At 37.6% G+C, this 18213-nt stretch overlaps 1 protein-coding gene across 1 annotated transcript in view; it reads left to right on the top strand.

Moving 5' to 3' along the window:
- Positions 1–6956: 6956 nt before the first annotated feature.
- Positions 6957–18213, top strand: part of LOC134217364 (tubulin alpha-1A chain-like) — a 28042-nt gene continuing 16785 nt past the window's right edge. Inside the window, exon 1 of the mRNA XM_062696099.1 lies at positions 6957–7109. Coding sequence (XP_062552083.1) covers positions 7107–7109 — 3 coding nt within the window. The 5' untranslated portion in view covers positions 6957–7106. The remainder of the gene's footprint in view (positions 7110–18213) is intronic.

Here is an 18213-nt window from a genome sequence, read left to right as displayed (position 1 = left end):
AGCGCAATGTTGAACAACAGGCACGAAAGTCCATCACCATATCTTAGTCCCCGGCGCGATTCGAACGAACTGGAGTGTTCGCCCGAAATCTTCACATAGTTTTGCACACCACCCAGCGTTGCTTTGATCAGTCTGGTAAGCTTCCCAGGAAGCTGTTCTCGTCCATAATTTTCCATAGCTCTACGCGGTCTATACTGTCATATGCCGCCTTGAAATCAACGAACAGATGGTGCGTTGGGACCTGGTATTCACGGAATTTTGAAGGATTTGCCGTACAGTAAGGATCTGGTCCGATGTCGAGCGGCCGTCAACGAAGCCGGCTTGCTAACTTCCCACGAACTCGTTCACTAATGTTGACAGACGACGGAAGATGATTTGGGATATCACTTTGTAGGCGGCATTAAGGATGGTGATCGCTCGAAAGTTCTCACACTCCAGTTTGTCGCCTTTCTTGTAGATGGGGTATATAACCCCTTCCTTCCACTCCTCCGGTAGCTGTTCGGTTTCCCAGATTCTGACTATCAGTTTGTGCAGGCAAGTGGCCAGCTTTTCCGGGGCCATCTTGATGAGCTCAGCTCCGATACCATCCTTACCAGCTGCTTTGTTGGTCTTTAGCTGTTGAATGGCATCCTTAACTTCCCTCAAGGTGGGGGCTGGTTGGCTTCCATAGTCCGCTGAACTGACGTAGTCATATCCTCCGCTGCCTTGACTTTCACTGCCTGTACTCTCAGCGCCATTCAGATGTTCCTCGTAGTGCTGCTTCCACCTTTCGATCACCACACGTTCGTCCGTCAAGATGCTCCCATCCTTATCCCGGCACATTTCGGCTCGCGGCACGAAGCCTTTGCGGGATGCGTTGAGCTTCTGATAGAACTTGCGTGTATCTTGAGAACGGCACAGCTGTTCCATCTTCTCGCACTCCGCTTCTTCCAGGCGGCGTTTCTTCTCCTGAAAAAGGCGGGTCTGCTGTTTCCGCTTCCGTCTATAACGTTCCACGTTCTGCCGGGTACCTTGCTGCAGCGCGACCGCCCGCGCTGCGTCCTTCTCCTCCAGAATCTGTCTGCACTCTTCGTCGAACCAATCGTTCCGAAGACTTCGACCCATATACCCGACGTTGTTCTCCGCTGCGTCGTTAATGGCTGCTTTGACTGTATTCCAGCAGTCCTCAAGAGGGGCCCCATAGAGCTCACCCTCTTCCGGCAACGCTGCCTCGAGATGCTGCGCGTATGCAGTGGCGACATCAGGTTGCTTCAGTCGCTCTAGGTCGTACCGCGGCGGTCGTCGGTACCGAACATTGTTGATGACGGATAGTTTTGGGCGCAGTTTAACCATCACCAGGTAGTGGTCAGAGTCGATGTTAGCGCCATGATATGTCCTGACGTCGATAATGTCGGAGAAGTGCCGTCCATCAATCAGAACATGGTTGATTTGTGATTCTGTCTGCAGGTGTACCGATACGGGAGGCTGTGTTGGAAGTAGGTGCTGCGAATGGCCATATTCTTGGAGGCGGCGAAATCAATTAGTCGTAGGCCGTTTTCGTTCGTCAGCCGGTGAGCGCTGAACTTTCCAATAGTCGGTCTAAACTCCTCCTCTTGGCCAACCTGAGCGTTCAAATCTCCTATGATGATTTTGACGTCGTGGCTTGGGCAGCTGTCGTACTCACGTTCCAGTTGCGCGTAGAATGCGTCCTTATCATCATCAGTGCTTCCAGAGTGTGGGCTATGGACGTTGATTATGCTGAAGTTGAAGAACCGGCCTTTGTTCCTCAACCTGCACATTCTTTCATTGATCGGCCACCACCCGATCACGCGCCTTTGCATATCGCCCATCACTATGAAAGCTGTTCCCAGCTCGTGTGTGTTGCCGCAGCTCTGGTAGATGGTATGATTACCTCTAAACGTTCGCACCATTCACAATGGTCCGATTCAGTTATTTAGCAGGAAAAAACTATTTTCTTCCGTTTTCGTTCTATTTAGACACTTGGTGTCTTCAGTGAAGTTGTTTATAATAAAATATTGCTTCTTCAGACAAAAAGTTCGATAGGGTGGTCCTTATCGTTTCTTAAAACTGAAATTAAACTTTTTTATTTCGGGTTTTTTGTGGATGACCTCTTCAGCAAACTTGCAGTAAACATTATTTGATGCAACTTTGCCGAAGACACCTTGTGTCTAGCACATAAATTGAGTTCAGTAAATGAAATTTTCGATTTTAACCTAGGGTGGCCCCAAAAAAATCAGTTTTTCTATTCTAACAAAAAAGTTTTGAGTTTTACGAGAATGCGGTCTTCAGAAGAAATGAAGAGCAAGTGATGGTGCATATTTTTGCTGAACACATCATGTTTATAAGTCTTACCATTTAAAAGTTATATGCAATTTATACCAAAAAACGATGCAATCTCAAAATGCCTATATCTCATGGAGATGGTTCGATTAATTTTTTTGAAGGTGTTATCTGAAAGGGCACATATATAGTAACTTTTACTCCAAAAATTACGGGAACGTATTTTTTTTAAATTGAATAAATCTACTTTGAAAATTTCTTCGAAAAAATTTAAATTTACTAGTAATTTACTAAATATTAAAATTTTGAGTAAATTACCTTCGGCAAAAGTTCAAATTTAAACTAAAAATACATATCCGATTATTATTATTTAATCAGACTAAGGCCGAAGTGGCCTGTGCAGTATACAAAAGTCTTCTCCATTCGGCTCGGTCCATGGCTACACGTCGCCAGCCACGCAGTCTACGGAGTCATCTTCCACCTGATCGATCCACCTTGCCCGCTGCGCACCTCGCCTTCTTGTGCCCGTCGGATCGTTGTCGAGAACCATTTTCACCGGGTTACTGTCTGACATTCTGGCTACGTGCCCGGCCCACCGCAGTCGTCCGATTTTCGCGGTGTGAACGATGGATGGTTCTCCCAGCAGCTCATGCAACTCGTGGTTCATTCGCCTCCTCCACGTACCGTCCGCCATCTGCACCACACCATAGATGGTACGCAGCACTTTCCTTTCGAAAAATCCGATACAAAACTTTTATTAACAATGTAAAATAAAAACCCTAATTGATCCACCTTGCAATAATATTGCCCCCATCTCAGACAATAACCCGGTGAAAATGGTTCTCGTCAATGATCCGACGGGCACAAAAAGGTGAGGTGCGCAGCGGGCAAGGTGGATCGATCAGGTGGAAGATGACTCCGTAGACTGCGTGGCTGGCGACGTGTAGCCATGGACCGAGCCGAATGGAGAAGACTCTTGTATACTGCACAGGCCACTTCGGCCTTAGTCTGATTAAATAATAATAATCGGATATGTATTTTTAGTTTAAATTTGAACTTTTGCCGAAGGTAATTTACTCAAAATTTTAATATATAGTAAAGTACTAGTAAATTTAAATTTTTTCGAAGAAATTTTCAAAGTCGATTTATTCAATTTAAAAAAAATACGTTCCCGTGATTTTTGCAGTAAAAGTTACTATAAATGTGCCCTTTCAGATAACACCTTCAAAAAAAATTAATCGAACCATCTCCATGAGATATAGGCATTTTGAGATTGCATCGTTTTTTGGTATAAATTGCATATAACTTTTAAATGGTAAGACTTATAAACATGATGTGTTCAGCAAAAATATGCACCATCACTTGCCCTTCATTTCTTCTGAAAACCGCATTCTCGTTAAATTCAAAACAAAAAAGTTAGAATAGAAAAACTGATTTTTTTTGGGCCACCCTAGGTTAAAATCGAAAATTTCATTTACTGAACTCAATTTATGTGCTAGACACAAGGTGTCTTCGGCAAAGTTGCATCAAATAATGTTTACTGCAAGTTTGCTGAAGAGGTCATCCCCAAAAAACCCGAAATAAAAAAGTTTAATTTCAGTTTTAAGAAACGATAAGGACCACCCTATCGAACTTTTTGTCCGAAGAAGCAATATTTTATTATAAACAACTTCACTGAAGACACCAAGTGTCTAAATATAACGAAAACGGAGGAAAATAGTTTTTTCCTGCTAAATAACTGAATCGGACCATTGTGCATTGGTCCCTTCCAACAAACCTCCTGCAGCGCTACGATGCCGAATCCACAGTCCTTTAGCACATCGGCGAGTATGCGTGTGCTCCCGATGAAGTTGAAAGATTTGCAGTTCCACGAACCGAGTCCCTTTTCGTCGCAGTGGTCTTCGCCGATGGTTCCGGTCCGTACTGTCTTGTTGATTGTGTGTTGCGTGAGTTTTTTTTTGGCTGGCTTGCAGGGCCTGACTCCAAACCCCCTAAATTTCCGGAGGACCATTCCTCCTTATTTCCGGTGGACCATGGTGCACAGTTTCACTTAGAGTCCCTCGCTGGCACTCGGACGATGATCAGCCGCCCCTAACATGGATAACAGACGCTGTTGTGAGCCGATCCTGACATGGAGAACAGACGCTCAATAAGATTTGCATCTCCGGAGAGGAGCAAGCCCCCCTTCCCTGTCAGCATACGACCATAGTTCCCACCGGGGTTGGTTACCCGATCTTCCTTAAGGTTGCTCGTATCCCGGCCAGCACCGCGGGGAGGTAGGGATAGGAGTTGCTGGGTAAGAGGCTAAGGACCGCGAGATGGGGTCTATTTTATTCCTTCAGGCACGCGAAGTACCAATGGTACGCTTTACCCAGCATTTGCCGTGCCGTACAAAAATCAATAAATTAAATAAACCAATAGTTTTCATCAACAATAGAATTCCTTTTGAAATAATCCAAGAAAAGTTATGTTTTTGGCAAAGCCCCTCCAATTACCCAGTAGTAAGCCGGCCGTGAGACTCAGTTCGAGGGGTCACTTGCTACTGAGAAGACGGATCATAGGATCAAAATCCGTACAGCTTTTTTGTCTAAATACATATTCAAATTAAACCAGATCGATCGTCTAAGCTACTACTGCAAAAAGTTTAATACGCACCTTGAGAAGCAATCCCTTTGGTTTTTATTTCGCTGATCTTACTTTATTCATTGAGATTTTCAATTTAAACACACACACCAAAATTTAATTTCTCGTTCCAGCAAAACAGTTTGCTGGTTGTAAACCAGCAATAAATTTGCTTGCTGAAATCCAGCAATCGTTTGAATGATTTAATGAACATCAGCAAAAGCAAGTTATTGCTAGAAATAAAAGATATTTTAGTTACTAGATGAAGATTGTCGCTGTCGTCGCTGTCCGGAACATCTTTTGCTGGCGAGGATAGGGGAGCTAAATGTCAAAGAAGGAAAATCCATACGATTTGACAGGTATGTACCACACATGTTTCGGACAGCAGAACAAAGGGAACCGAAGCGACAATCTTTATCTAGTAACTAAAATATCTTTTCTAGAAATCCAGCAACCTGTTCATCTGTCAAATTGAAGTCATGCGTCAGAACACCCGAAAGAAGCTCGGTTACCATATTTTCTCCATTTCCGCGTGTTTGCATGTAAGCCGTTTCTCATTTTTTAAAATTTTAACCAGACATTTCTAAGTCATCCATTACTGTGAGAGATGTTACCTTTAGCTTGGAGTAAGCTATTTTTACTGATTTAATTTGCAGTAATATAAAATGGTTGGAAATAAAAGTGATGCATGTGAGTGAAGCAAAATAATTGGTGAATGAGGCTATCTCTTAGGACATGTATCAGCAGTCGATCAAGCAAAAATATATTGCAACTTTACTTGATTTTGACGAGGATTTTATTAACTGATGTCCAAAGAAGTTATCTCATTCTCATAATTTCTGTTATTAATTTATTCTTAATTCTTGATTTCTTTATTCACATTGTACTGACATTTTAGTACACATTAATTAGATTAAATTGCTGGGAATAGCAAATCATTTTTATTTTGATATTACTGACCTCCAGCAAACCCTTATCGACATTGCTGAAAATACAGTTATGTACTTGTCAGTTTTATGATTATCACGTTTGCTGGAGGAACAGCAAAATAAATTTTACTGGATGGATTGCTGGTTTTACAGCTCGGCAAAATCCAGCAAAATTTTGCTGAATTCCAGCGAAAATAATTTGGTGTGCAGTTTTTTTTGTGCAATTAAGCACAACACGCAAACAAATGGGACCCAAAATTTCGCGTTGGCTGGGAGCGATTTGGTTTTTTGTTATTGTAATTTTAAAGCCTACTTTCCATTTAAATGACCAAAAAGCTTATGGTCAAGCATATAAACAGGATAATTTAAATTATTTATAAAATAATTACCTTAAACCCTTTTAAATTAATGAGGTGGACAGATTTTGGTCCCCACGGTATTTGATTTTCTTCACATGTTCGTTCTTGCCAAAAATCAAGTTGGTTCAGAAAACAATCGGTTTCCATGTTATTCAGCCGCATTGCGTAGCTCGACAAATTATGAAGCAATAGTTGAAGCAGCTTTCGGGGAATTTTCAACTTATTCTCATAAAACAATTTTACGAATTAGAAGTCGTGCGAAATGCACCAATATAGCTCTCTCCTGGAGTAATTGAGCTAAATGTAATCATGTAAGTCCTGTTCCTTTGTTAGTTTCCTATAACAGCAACCAAACGAGAGTTATAATGAATTGTATGGAACTCAATATAATGGCCATATGTTCAAAGGGATTATTAAAGCACACTTCACTTTGTTATGGAAAAGTACCTATGCATTTTTCTAACTTAATCAGATTATGATCCGAAATTACAAAACAATCTATTTTAACCATTACAGCGCTATTTCTTTCAGACCTCAGCTTTTTCTTCATCCTATAAGACGTTTCAGCTATGTTATTTGAAATGTTATATTTTAACCCATTTCGATTTGTTTGGTTTCGATGCAATTAACTGTCGCTGTTCTGGACGTATTACTATATGCGGCGAGAGAAGCTCTGAGCTGCCGACGGGATGATTGGCTGTACGATGTTGGTAAGGAACGTCCCAGTATAAAAGATCCCAGCCCGGCCCGAAGCATGTTAGTCTCTCTTCACTTTTGTTGCCTTGCAGACAAATCAGTGGACTAGCTAGTGTTTCACACGCTACGATAGTGGCTTGTCATCAACTATCCGCTTTTGTGTAATAGTAAAAAAAAAGTTTTCGATCACATTTAAGTAATTTTATTCTATTTGGTAACAATGGTAAGTGTTTCAATTTATCCATTCAAATTGTGTCATCAATCTTATCCATCCGTGGGAAAGACCCGATGTAGTTCTGGTTATCGAACCAATTCCGATACACACGGTATGAGAACATTTCGGGAATGGTTTGACAAACGTGCTTTTCACACGCAATTTTAACTTCTTGCTGAAATATAGAGCAACTTGTGACATGCAAACCCATATTACGGTCTGGTTGGATGTGTAGTCGATAATTTGTGTTATGGTTTCTTTCGATGAGTTTTTTCATTAGTGTAGTGTTTCATCCAGATCAAAGAGATATTGTAGGTGAAACGAATTAATGAATTATTCACTTATTGCATATAAATAAACAGTGTGAAAATTTTATTCAGCCAAATAAATTAATGTATTGTAGAATTTCGGACATAAGGAATTTTCACACCCTGACAGCACAAGTCATGCATGTGTGAACACGTTTTACAAGAAAGAAAATGTGTTTCAAAGAACGAAAACTTTCAGAGAAAATTATTTGAATTTTCAACAAAAAAATCTTCGGGATTCCATAAAAAAAACTTCGCAATTGCCACAGGAAAGTCTTTTTAGTTTTCATGGGAAATAATCTGAAATTTTCATGAGAAATTTTTTCTTTAGAATTCCCTGAAATTGTTCAGAAATTCTTGAATCTTTCCACAGAAAATTGTTCAAAATTTCCATGGGAAATTATTCTAATATTCAACGGGAAATATTTCGGAATGTCTGCAGAAATTTTAAAACTATCAATAGAAAATATTGTAAATTTTAACGGAAATTTACCGGGAGTTTTAAAATTTTTCGGACTTTTTAAAATTTAATAACAATGTTAAATTTTTTTTTCAAGCATCTTATGCTTTTAAAATGGATTGCTGCTACACTCACGAAGACAATTTGCAGACCACGACCCAGAAGCCACCACGTGCGGGTTAATTTAAAGTTTTCACATTCCAAGATTCGATTTTCCAATCGTTGTCCTTTAGGTATTCGTTAACAGGTCTGTTGCCGATGAATCCATTCGATTCCTCTACGTTTATATTTTTCATGTTCATCAACAAGAAGCTGTAAATCTTGTTTGATTTATTTTTTTTTTTTGGTAAATTAGTAACAATTCATTGCACTTTATTGATGATTTTAAGGTTTTGCTCTACATTTGAATTGATAAATTTCTATAATTAAATGAAACTGCTATCAATAGAATTTAATAGAGCAATAGTGAAAGTTTTTAATGGAATTAATTAATCTTAACAGCATTTGAGTTTTTCATATCTTGATATGTACAATAAGATAATTTTGGTATGGGGGCATGTTAGTATGTTGAGCAATATCGTAATCTGTCTTGTTCCCTTGTCTAGATTATCTCCAATGTCTCCTCTGTGTCGCAAGTTGATACGATATAATTTTTAACGACAAAAAGATTGATGATGCCATTGCTATTTTTCACAATTCTCGATACGTTTGCGAAATGAAATATTTCTTTAGAACTGCGGCGCTCGCCAGCCCGGCTGCATTAATGTGTGCAAAGAACCATAAATTTTAATATCTTGGATTGCGAACTCCTCTTAATTTCCTGTCGTACATTATATCGGAACCGTAAGCGCACTCAACTGTTGTCTTTCCGAATGCGCGCAGCGACATCCAGAGCAATAATCGAGCATTGGAGCGTGTCGCTCAATTAGAGTTTTACGGGTTTACGAACCGAAAAGAATACACGTACTTAGTGTTCGAATCGGATTGGCATCTGAGAGGTTTGTGGGATGAGATTTTGATCAGATTTTCAATGTGTTAAGGAGGGCTTCCACCTTGTGAGGTCAAAATCAATCCATTTTTGTAGGTTCTATTGCAGTTGAAATTGTTCTATGGCATTGAAATTTCGCACAGAAAAGGTTTATTAATTTTACACTAAGGGTCAACTTATAAAATCGAGGGAAGGTATCCATAGATGGCGACCCGACGACAGCGAATTGACTGCTAACGAAAGTTCCACTGTCTATAAAAATGTTCTTAAACATGACAACAAAACCTTTTTTTTTTAACCAATGGGAGTTTTGTAAATCGCTATGGCCAGAGCCGAAAGTAAAATAAGAAAGAAAAATAAGAAAGTTTTTTTTTACTTCTAGGTATTAATTTTATTTCCATTTTTTCGCGTTTATGATGCTTATTTTAACATTTCAAGATTTTAACCTTTGAGCCCTTCTACTTTGGTTGAGTAATTTTGTTATTTTATTACTATGAGAATAATTTTTATTAAAATTTAACATTTTGGCCTTAAGGAGTTTCTGTTTTGTTTGTGGATTTGATGACCTATTTTATAGGGGAGGAGGTTCGGTTGTGGGCACCCTTTTTTGTTTGGTCCATAACCTTGTCCCTGGTTGATCTTTTTTTTTTTTAACTAATTTTATTTGCTAATTATCTAATACATGCATTCATCTCTTAGACTAGGTGTTCCGTGTTTTCTTAACACTATCATTCTTATTTGCTATGTTATATTTTTAGTTATTATTAATACATTTCAATTGCCTCTGGCAGTTAGAATTTTTCCTCTGGTTGAATTGAACCATGTAGGAATTACAATGTTTTCAATTTAAACTAATCTTAACCTATTTTATACTAAGGGTACAAGGAGTTAATCGTTGCAATAGAAGATTGCAACGATTTTTGTCTAAAATTGGAAATTATTTTGTTGGACATTTGTTGCAATGTCTGAATATTAGAAATTCTATGAAGTTCATTGGTACTATACCACGGAGGCAACTTCAGAATCATTTTCAGAATTTTATTTTGAATCCTCTGAAGTGCCTTCTTTCTGGTATTGCAGCAACTAGTCCATATTGGCACAGCATACAACATGGCAGGTCTAAAAATTTGTTTGTAAATCAAAAGTTTGTTCTTAAGACAAAGTTTTGATTTTCTGTTTATAAGTGGATATAGACACTTAATATATTTGTTACAATTGCCTTGAAGGCCTTCAATGTGGTTTTTAAAAGTTAATTTTGATCTAGCAGAAGTCCTAAATATTTAGCTTGCTAGACCAATTAATTGGAACCCCATTCATAGTGACAATATGTCTGCTAGAAGGTTTCAAATAAGAAGCTCTCGGCTTATGTGGGAAAATTATAAGCTGAGTTTTGGAAGCATTCGGGAAATTTTCCATTTTTGTAAGTAAGTGGAGAAAATATCCAAACTTTTTGCAATCTACTACAAATGACACGAAGGCTACGCCCTTTTGCTGAGAGACCTGTGTCATCTGCAAACAAAGATTTTGACACCCTGGTGGTAAATCAGGTAAGTCAGAAGTAAAATGTTATACAATATGGGCCCCAGTATGCTGCCTTGTGGAACACTAGCTCTTACAGGTAATCATTCAGATTTAGAATTCTGATAGTTTACCTGCAGTGAGCGATCTGATAAATAATTTTGGATCAGTTTAATAATGTACAGAGGAAAATTAAAATTCATCAATTTTACAATCAAACCTTCATGCCAAACACTGTCAAATGCTTTCTCTATATCAAGAAGAGCAACTCCAGTCGAATATCCTTCAGATTTGTTGAGCTGAATTAAGTTCGTAACTCTTAATAACTGATGAGTGGTTGAATGCCATGCCCTGGTTGATCTTATGTCGACATTTGCATAGCAATGGAAAGCTTAACGTATAACCTTACTACTAGCAAAGAAATTAGTATGATTTCATCGATTTGGAAAAAAAATTGACAATTTAGAAAATTTGACATTTTTAGACATTTTCATTTTGTGGTTCGGTTGTGGGCACCCTTGAAAACTTAGCTAAAAATAAAGAAGCATGAATAAAAACCTCCCAGATTTAAAGACAAGGAATAGTTTATTCATTCTAAAAGCCAGGAGACACTAAAGAATCAAATCAATTCACCTAGCAGTGATGATGACTCCCTCGGTACATTAAGGAGGATGTTGAAAAAAATTACATAAGAAAGGTCTAAAACAGCACTTTAAGTAAATGGGTTTCAATTTTTCATTGATTTACGCTTTATTGGTATGCATCACAGTCAAAAAATCCTGATTAATCACCCTAGCGGCAATAGTGCCTTTCTCGTTCATTTCAAAAAATAATATTTTTCTAATAGGTTGTTGTTCTAAATTTGAAATTGGCAGCGTGAGAGACGAATTTGTGTCAAACGGCATTAATGTCATGGAATGTCCATAGTTTTTGCCTTTCTCGTATACAAAGTATACGTAAAGGCTATATGTTCGCTCCAAAAACGAACTTTTTATAGGAGTCCCGGAGACCCATAGTGTTATATACCGATCGACTCAGCTCGACGAATTGAAGTGATGTCTGTGTGTATGTGTGTGTATGTGTGTGTGTATGTGTGTGCGCAAAATAATCTCACTCATTTTTCAGGCACTTATCATTAACCGATTTGCTCGCAACAAGTTGCATTCGACGCGGAATCTTGTCCCATTGTTTCGTATTGAAAATTGGCCGAATCGGACTATGGGCTTCGGAGTTATGGCCAAAATATATTTTTTTTTCAACAAAAATTCTCACTCACTTTTTAGACACTTACTCTTAGCTGATTTACTCGCAACAAGTTTCATTCAAGGCAGAATCTTGTTCCATTGTTTCGTATTGGAAATTGGACAGATCGGACTATAGGTTTCAAAGTTATGGCCAAAATCCACTTTTTTACATGATAAACACGTACAACATTCTTACTCATTTTTCAGGCACTTATCCTCAACCGATTTGCTCGCAACAAGTTTCGTTCGACGCGAAATCCTATCCCATTGTTTCGTATTGAAAATTGGTCGAATCGAACTATGGGATTCGAAGTAATGGCCAAAATACATTTGTTGACAAGGAAAATTCTCACTCATTTTTTAGGCACTTACTTTTAGCCGATTTGCCTGCAACAAGTTCCATTCGACGCAGAATCTTGTTCCATTGTTTCGTATTGAAAATTAAACAGATCGGTATTAAACAGATATGGCCAAAGTTTATTTTATGCCTTTTTGCCTTTCTCGTATACAAAGTATACGTAAAGGCTATATGTTCGCTCCAAAAACGAACTTTTGATAGGAGTCCCGGAGACCCATAGTGTTATATACCAATCGACTCAGCTCGACGAATTGAGGTGATGTCTGTGTGTGTATGTGTGTGCGCAAAATAATCTCACTCATTTTTCAGGCACTTGACTTTGACGGATTTTCTCGCAACAAGTTGCATTCGACGCGGAATCTTGTCTCATCGTTTCGTGTTGAAAATTGGCCCAATCGGACTATGGGCTTCGGAATTACGGCCAAAATATATTTTTTTATAAGAAAAATTCTCACTCACTTTTTAGGCACTTACACACTAATTTTTTTTCGCTGAAATCCAGCAAAATTTTGCTGTTTTTTTTTGTGCTGTTAATCCAGCAATGCATCCAGCAAAGAAAAATGCTGAATAATCAGTAAAGCTGATTTTTGCAAATGTGACAGATAGTTTACTGAACGTACAGCAAAATCTAAATCATTTTGCTGATAACCAGCAATTAGTTTATGGATAAATCTTTTGCTGTATTTTCAGCTAAATTTAGGTTCTCTGAAAATATTTCATTGTTGGATAAAATATTTTTGTTCAAAAGTCATAATGTTAATTAAGATGAATCTCTTTATTACATTTTATACAATATATTTCATTATATATAAAAAATCTATCACTACACGATAGATACGAAAATTTCAAGCATCCGCACATGCCGAGAGCAACATAATATTGAATCTTGACAAGATCACGATGATAATTTACGAGAAGCACGCAATCACGCTGGTATTAATCAACATTTTATGGCTGAAATTAAAAGAAAAATCATTGGCCAGATCATTGGATCATTCTTGAATGCCACTATATTTATAAAATACTTACGCAACAGCTACTTTAAACACCATTCAATTATGTTAGAAGTAATTCACAATTTCAAGCTATTTCAGTTATAAAAACCTGTATTGTGGTTTGACGTTTGACAATTTGAGAGATTTGCTGATTTTCAGCAAAGACTGATTTGCTGTATCGATTCAGTTATCATTATTACTGGTTTCCAGCCATACATTTGTCATTCTGGCATGACGTGTCAAAAAGTACTGATTATCAGCAAACATAAAATTGCTGACTAGCATACAGTAAATTATTATGCTGTGTTCCAGTAAAAATTTCAAAAACATACTGGAAATCAGCAATATATTTTATTGCTGACCTGCTCTCAGCAAAACAGATTGCTGAAAAACGAATTAGAAATTTGGTGTGTACTCTTAGCTAATTTACTCGCAACAAGTTTCATTCGACGAAGATTCTTGCCCAATTGTTTCCTGTTGAAAATTGGCCGGATCGGACTATGGGCTCGGAAGTTATGGGCAAAATACATTTTTGCCTTTCTCGTATACTAAGTATACGGAAAGGCTATAGAACTGCTCCAAAACCGAACTTTTTATAGAAGGCTCGGAGACCCATAGTGTTATATACCAATCGACTCAGCTCGACGAATTGAGGTGATGTCTGTATGTGTGTATGTATGTGTGTGTGTGTATGTGTACAAAAATGTGAGACACGTTTTTGGGCATTTATCATTATCCGATTTGCTCGCAACAAGTTGCATTCGACGCGGAATGCAGTCCCATTGGTTCCTATTTAAAATTAGATCGATTGAACTTTGCGTTTCGGAGTTATGGCCAAAAAACTGTTTTTACGTGCAAAAAAAAAGCAAAATGCTCCAATCTGGACTCGAACTCGTGATCTCTTGATCGGGAAGCGGCTACTACACCACAGCACCATCAATACACATAGTATGTGACAAGATATATACAAATATAAATCATCGAATTGGGCATATATTCATTACCTCTATAAGCATCAGAGATTATCCTGCTAGGGTACCGATTCCTATACTGGAAGTATTAATGGATTGAAAAAGGAAAATATTAGCTTTTACCGTTGGTTATTAAAATATACAGTTTCAATACATAACTTTAGAGCAAGATTGCCGGTGGTGAGTATAAGCCGTTTGGCAGCGCAGTATCATTACTTGACACTTTTCCGGTCGCTACTAAACGCGCTGCTAAAACAGTAGCGCAGCGGACAGGTGATCAAATTTGGTAGCGCGATAACAGCGCTGCTATTTGATGAACTATTAAACGTCACCTGTACGGAATGCAACCACCAAAATGATAACCGAAAATAGTGACCAGTGCGAAAAAGAGTGACTAAACTAAAATGACAGAGCAGCGAGGATGATCAAAACACTCGCGCCCAGTAATGATGCTCTAATAGATAAACTATTGAAATCGCTTGGATACGCTGTTACTTTAATTGAGATAAAAGTAGATTCACTATTGATTCGAGGATGTTAATGCAAAATTATATTTCTGAATATATTGCATAATTACATCCAAACTAGTAGACACATATGTGTATAATAATGGGAAGTATCAATAAGAACCGTTCAGGTTACGGGTGCCCTATGCAAATTACTAAATAGTAATTTGGGGTGACCTTTTTACGATGGGATATCCGTTCATTAATTAAAAATCCTCTTCTTTGCTAAACGTTAGACATAACTTTTCTCATGTCTTATTGCTATCAAGCGCTAAGAAAAGCACAAATCCCCTGTATAACAGCCTGGAAATACTCCTCAGTCGTCATATAGCAATTTCAAAAAGCATCGTGCTTTGTTTAACACGTTCAACGCTTTCCCGTTCGAATGCGCCTAAAAGAAGGAATGGCAATGTGCCGTCGCGCAGTGGTGGTCCCCCATACAAATGCTCGACTAAACCTACGATTGCGCTTAAAATTTAGCAACAGTAATTTTGTAACGCTGAATTCATTTTGAAATTTAAATAGTTATCCGACATATAGCACAGCAGCGTCTTAATTCTAACCTTGAAACAGTAAATTTCCCGCTTTGGTGCAGCAAGGCGCAATTCGCCAAACTAACCACTGTTAAGTGACAAAATATATATTTCAATGCATCATATCAGTTCTTTCCGAATCTTTCCCGATACAAAATTTAGTCAAATTTAATTTTCCCATACATATATGTTACACCATCAACTTGAACCAAGTCACCAAAAATTAAATTTACCAACTACAATTAACAAATTGAGGAATTATCATTGACTAAATGTGCAAAATTAAAATAATATCAGCTTATCGAAAGAACGATTTGTTTTGGGTTTGGCTGGGTTTCCGCCACTGTGGATCGGTCGGCTTAACCATCGTAGCATCAGCGGCAAGCCGTGCTTCTGTTCTATTTTTACGCATATGCATGCATCATTCTTTGTGGCGTTCAATCAGCATATGGGAGCGCAGCTGGTGTGCGGGAAGACGCGGGACGCATGCGCATTCGCTTCAGTCTCTTGCCGTCGGATGAATATTGCCGAAGGAAGCATCACCAACACACATCGCATTGCGGGCGGCAATGTTCTATTTTTAGCTCAGATGGGTTGAATGTTGATCCGAGCAAATGAGATTTGGGGAAACTGGTTCATGAGTATGTATTACGGAAAAAAGAAAATTTTGGATAGCTCCGCGGAAATAACGCGCAGAGGGAAATCCCCGGTCTCAATTCCTTGGATATAGCGTCTGCTGCACCATAAACTCGCAAGCTTCTAATTTTATTGAATAATTATGTCTTTTCTATTCAGTAAAGCATATTTTCTTTTGTGCATTGAAGCAATAGAATATAATTTCCTACTTATGTTTACTGTCTACTGAAACTCGGTGGGCAAGTTTGATTACTACCAAGATAAATCAAAAGCTATTTTGTTTCTGCTAACAATCATTAAAGAAAACTGTTGAGTACATATCGATTCTCAACTTATGTATTTATGTTTCATTTCCTACCTCCATAATCTAAAGTTCAGACCTGAATCCTTTCAAATATTCCAAATAATTAGATGGATTCAATTATAGAAATGTCATGAATATAAATATAAACAATACACAGCATTACGTTCCATTGATTATTAGCATGGAAAATATTAAATACAATTTTTTTTAAAGGCGCTTGAATTTTCTAGTATTCAAAATTTTTCTTGCAATGCATATTATACCACACACCTAGAAAATATGAGTTTTGAAAAAAAAAAAAGATGACTTACACGAGGATCGAACATAAATCCTCTGAATGAGAGCCTAACACGTTACCACTGAGCTAGTTTTGTTTCTTGGAATATTAGTGTTCGAAGAACAAGAGGCTACGCGATTTGCAATAAATAACTATTTCACTACATCAACACATAGGCTGCTTGTGCATACGTGCGGTAACGCACCGGGGGCTGTGCTTTGGTTCGGTGGCATATAATCTGAACTGAACCGATAAAAAGTTTAGTTATATCGGAATATAAGTCATGTTCGGGATTTGAGTCAAAACGGTACGATTGAGTTTACGTCAGGTGCTTTTGTGTCATTTCATTCAAATAAGTCACATGTAATATTCTTATTGTTTTGGTGCGCAGGGAAGCAACTTCATAATCAATTTCAACATTTTATTTTGAATCCTCTGTAAATGCATTCTTCCTGGCGTTGCAGTAAATAACCCACAGTATATGTAAGTGTATGTAAGTATATGTAAAACATGGCTGGCCTAACAATTAGTTTGTAAATATTTTAAGATTTTGATTTTCTATGAATATTCACTTACTATTTTTGTACCTTTTTGCTTGCATACCTTCGGTGTGGTTTTTGATAGTTAATTCATTCATGCTATACATAAGTCCTAAATCTTGGACTTCGCTAGACCAAATAATTGGAACCCCGTTCATAGTGACAGCATGTCTGTTAGAAGAATTCAAATAAAAAGCACTCGGATTATGCAGGAAAAAATGAGTTTTGGTAGGCTTCGGAGAAAATTTTCTATTTTTGTCAGTAGAAAAAGTATTCAAACTTTTCTATAATCCAAGTATGTTTTAGATAATTTAATAGTCTTAGTTCGATCATTCACAGACTACAATGACTCATTCCAGAGGTTAAATATCAAAACGTGTTACAGCAGAGTTCTAGTGCGATTATTTTTCTACAGCTCTGCCTAATAGTTTGTTGTTTTAATTCAACTAATAACAGAGTTAAAGCACTAGTTACTAATACTAAATGATAACAAAATTTCGACCAGTCTGTATAATAAGTTACTGCAACTAGCGCTATAACTCTGTTATTAGTGCAATAGAAACAACAATTAGGCAGAGTTGTAAAAACCTTCGCTCTAGAAGTCCTCCACATATCACTTTTGAAATTTAACCTCTGGAATAAGTTATTGACAAACTACTAAATTATCGAAACTATATTACTAAATGATCGAAAACAGCCTTGCTATATTCCATAACAAATTACACGAAGGTAAGCAACGATTTTCGATTTTCCGATATATGTTATCATCACGATATAAAGTATTGCACAATATGAGCTCAAGAATGCTGATTTTGGTAACACTAGCTCTGTCACGCGTTATCTATCAGATTTTGTGCTTGAATCGTTTACCTGTAAAGAGTGATCTGATAAATAATTTTGAATCAGTTTAAAATTAAAATATTCAATTTTAACCATACATTCATACCAATTACTGCAAAATGCTTTCCATATAACCCCAGTAGACCCCAGTAGAATTCTTTTCAGATTTTTTTTTAAGTCGGATCAAATTTATAAATCTTGTTGAAAAGTGTTTGAATGATAATGACAAAAATGGAACTGCTCATCAGCAAAAATTTACCTTTCTCGTCAAAAATGTTCATTCCCTTAATCGATTCTTTGGCTTATTTAAGGTCAACATTCCCAACTAACCTATATTTTTTTACGCCACTAAATATTTTTTAAATTCAAAACAAAAATCGAAAAAGTGCTGTTTTTTAAGATTGACCCGATTTTGAACGAACATCGAGTGAATTTTTGCAGATCGGTTCACACATGTACCCGTTTTCGGTTTTTGTTTTCGATTTAATAAAAGATATTTTAGTTACTAGATAAAGATTGTCGCTTTGGTTCCCTTTGTTCTGCTGTCCGGAACATATTGGGTATCAAGCTGTCAAATCGTATGGATTTTCCTTCTTTGACATTTAGCTCCCCTATCATCGCCGGCAAAAGATGTTC

The sequence above is a fragment of the Armigeres subalbatus genome, chromosome 2 (genome assembly GCF_024139115.2).
Source record: "Armigeres subalbatus isolate Guangzhou_Male chromosome 2, GZ_Asu_2, whole genome shotgun sequence".
Lineage (NCBI taxonomy): Eukaryota > Metazoa > Arthropoda > Insecta > Diptera > Culicidae > Armigeres > Armigeres subalbatus.
This window is presented reverse-complemented; position numbering and strand designations above follow the sequence as displayed.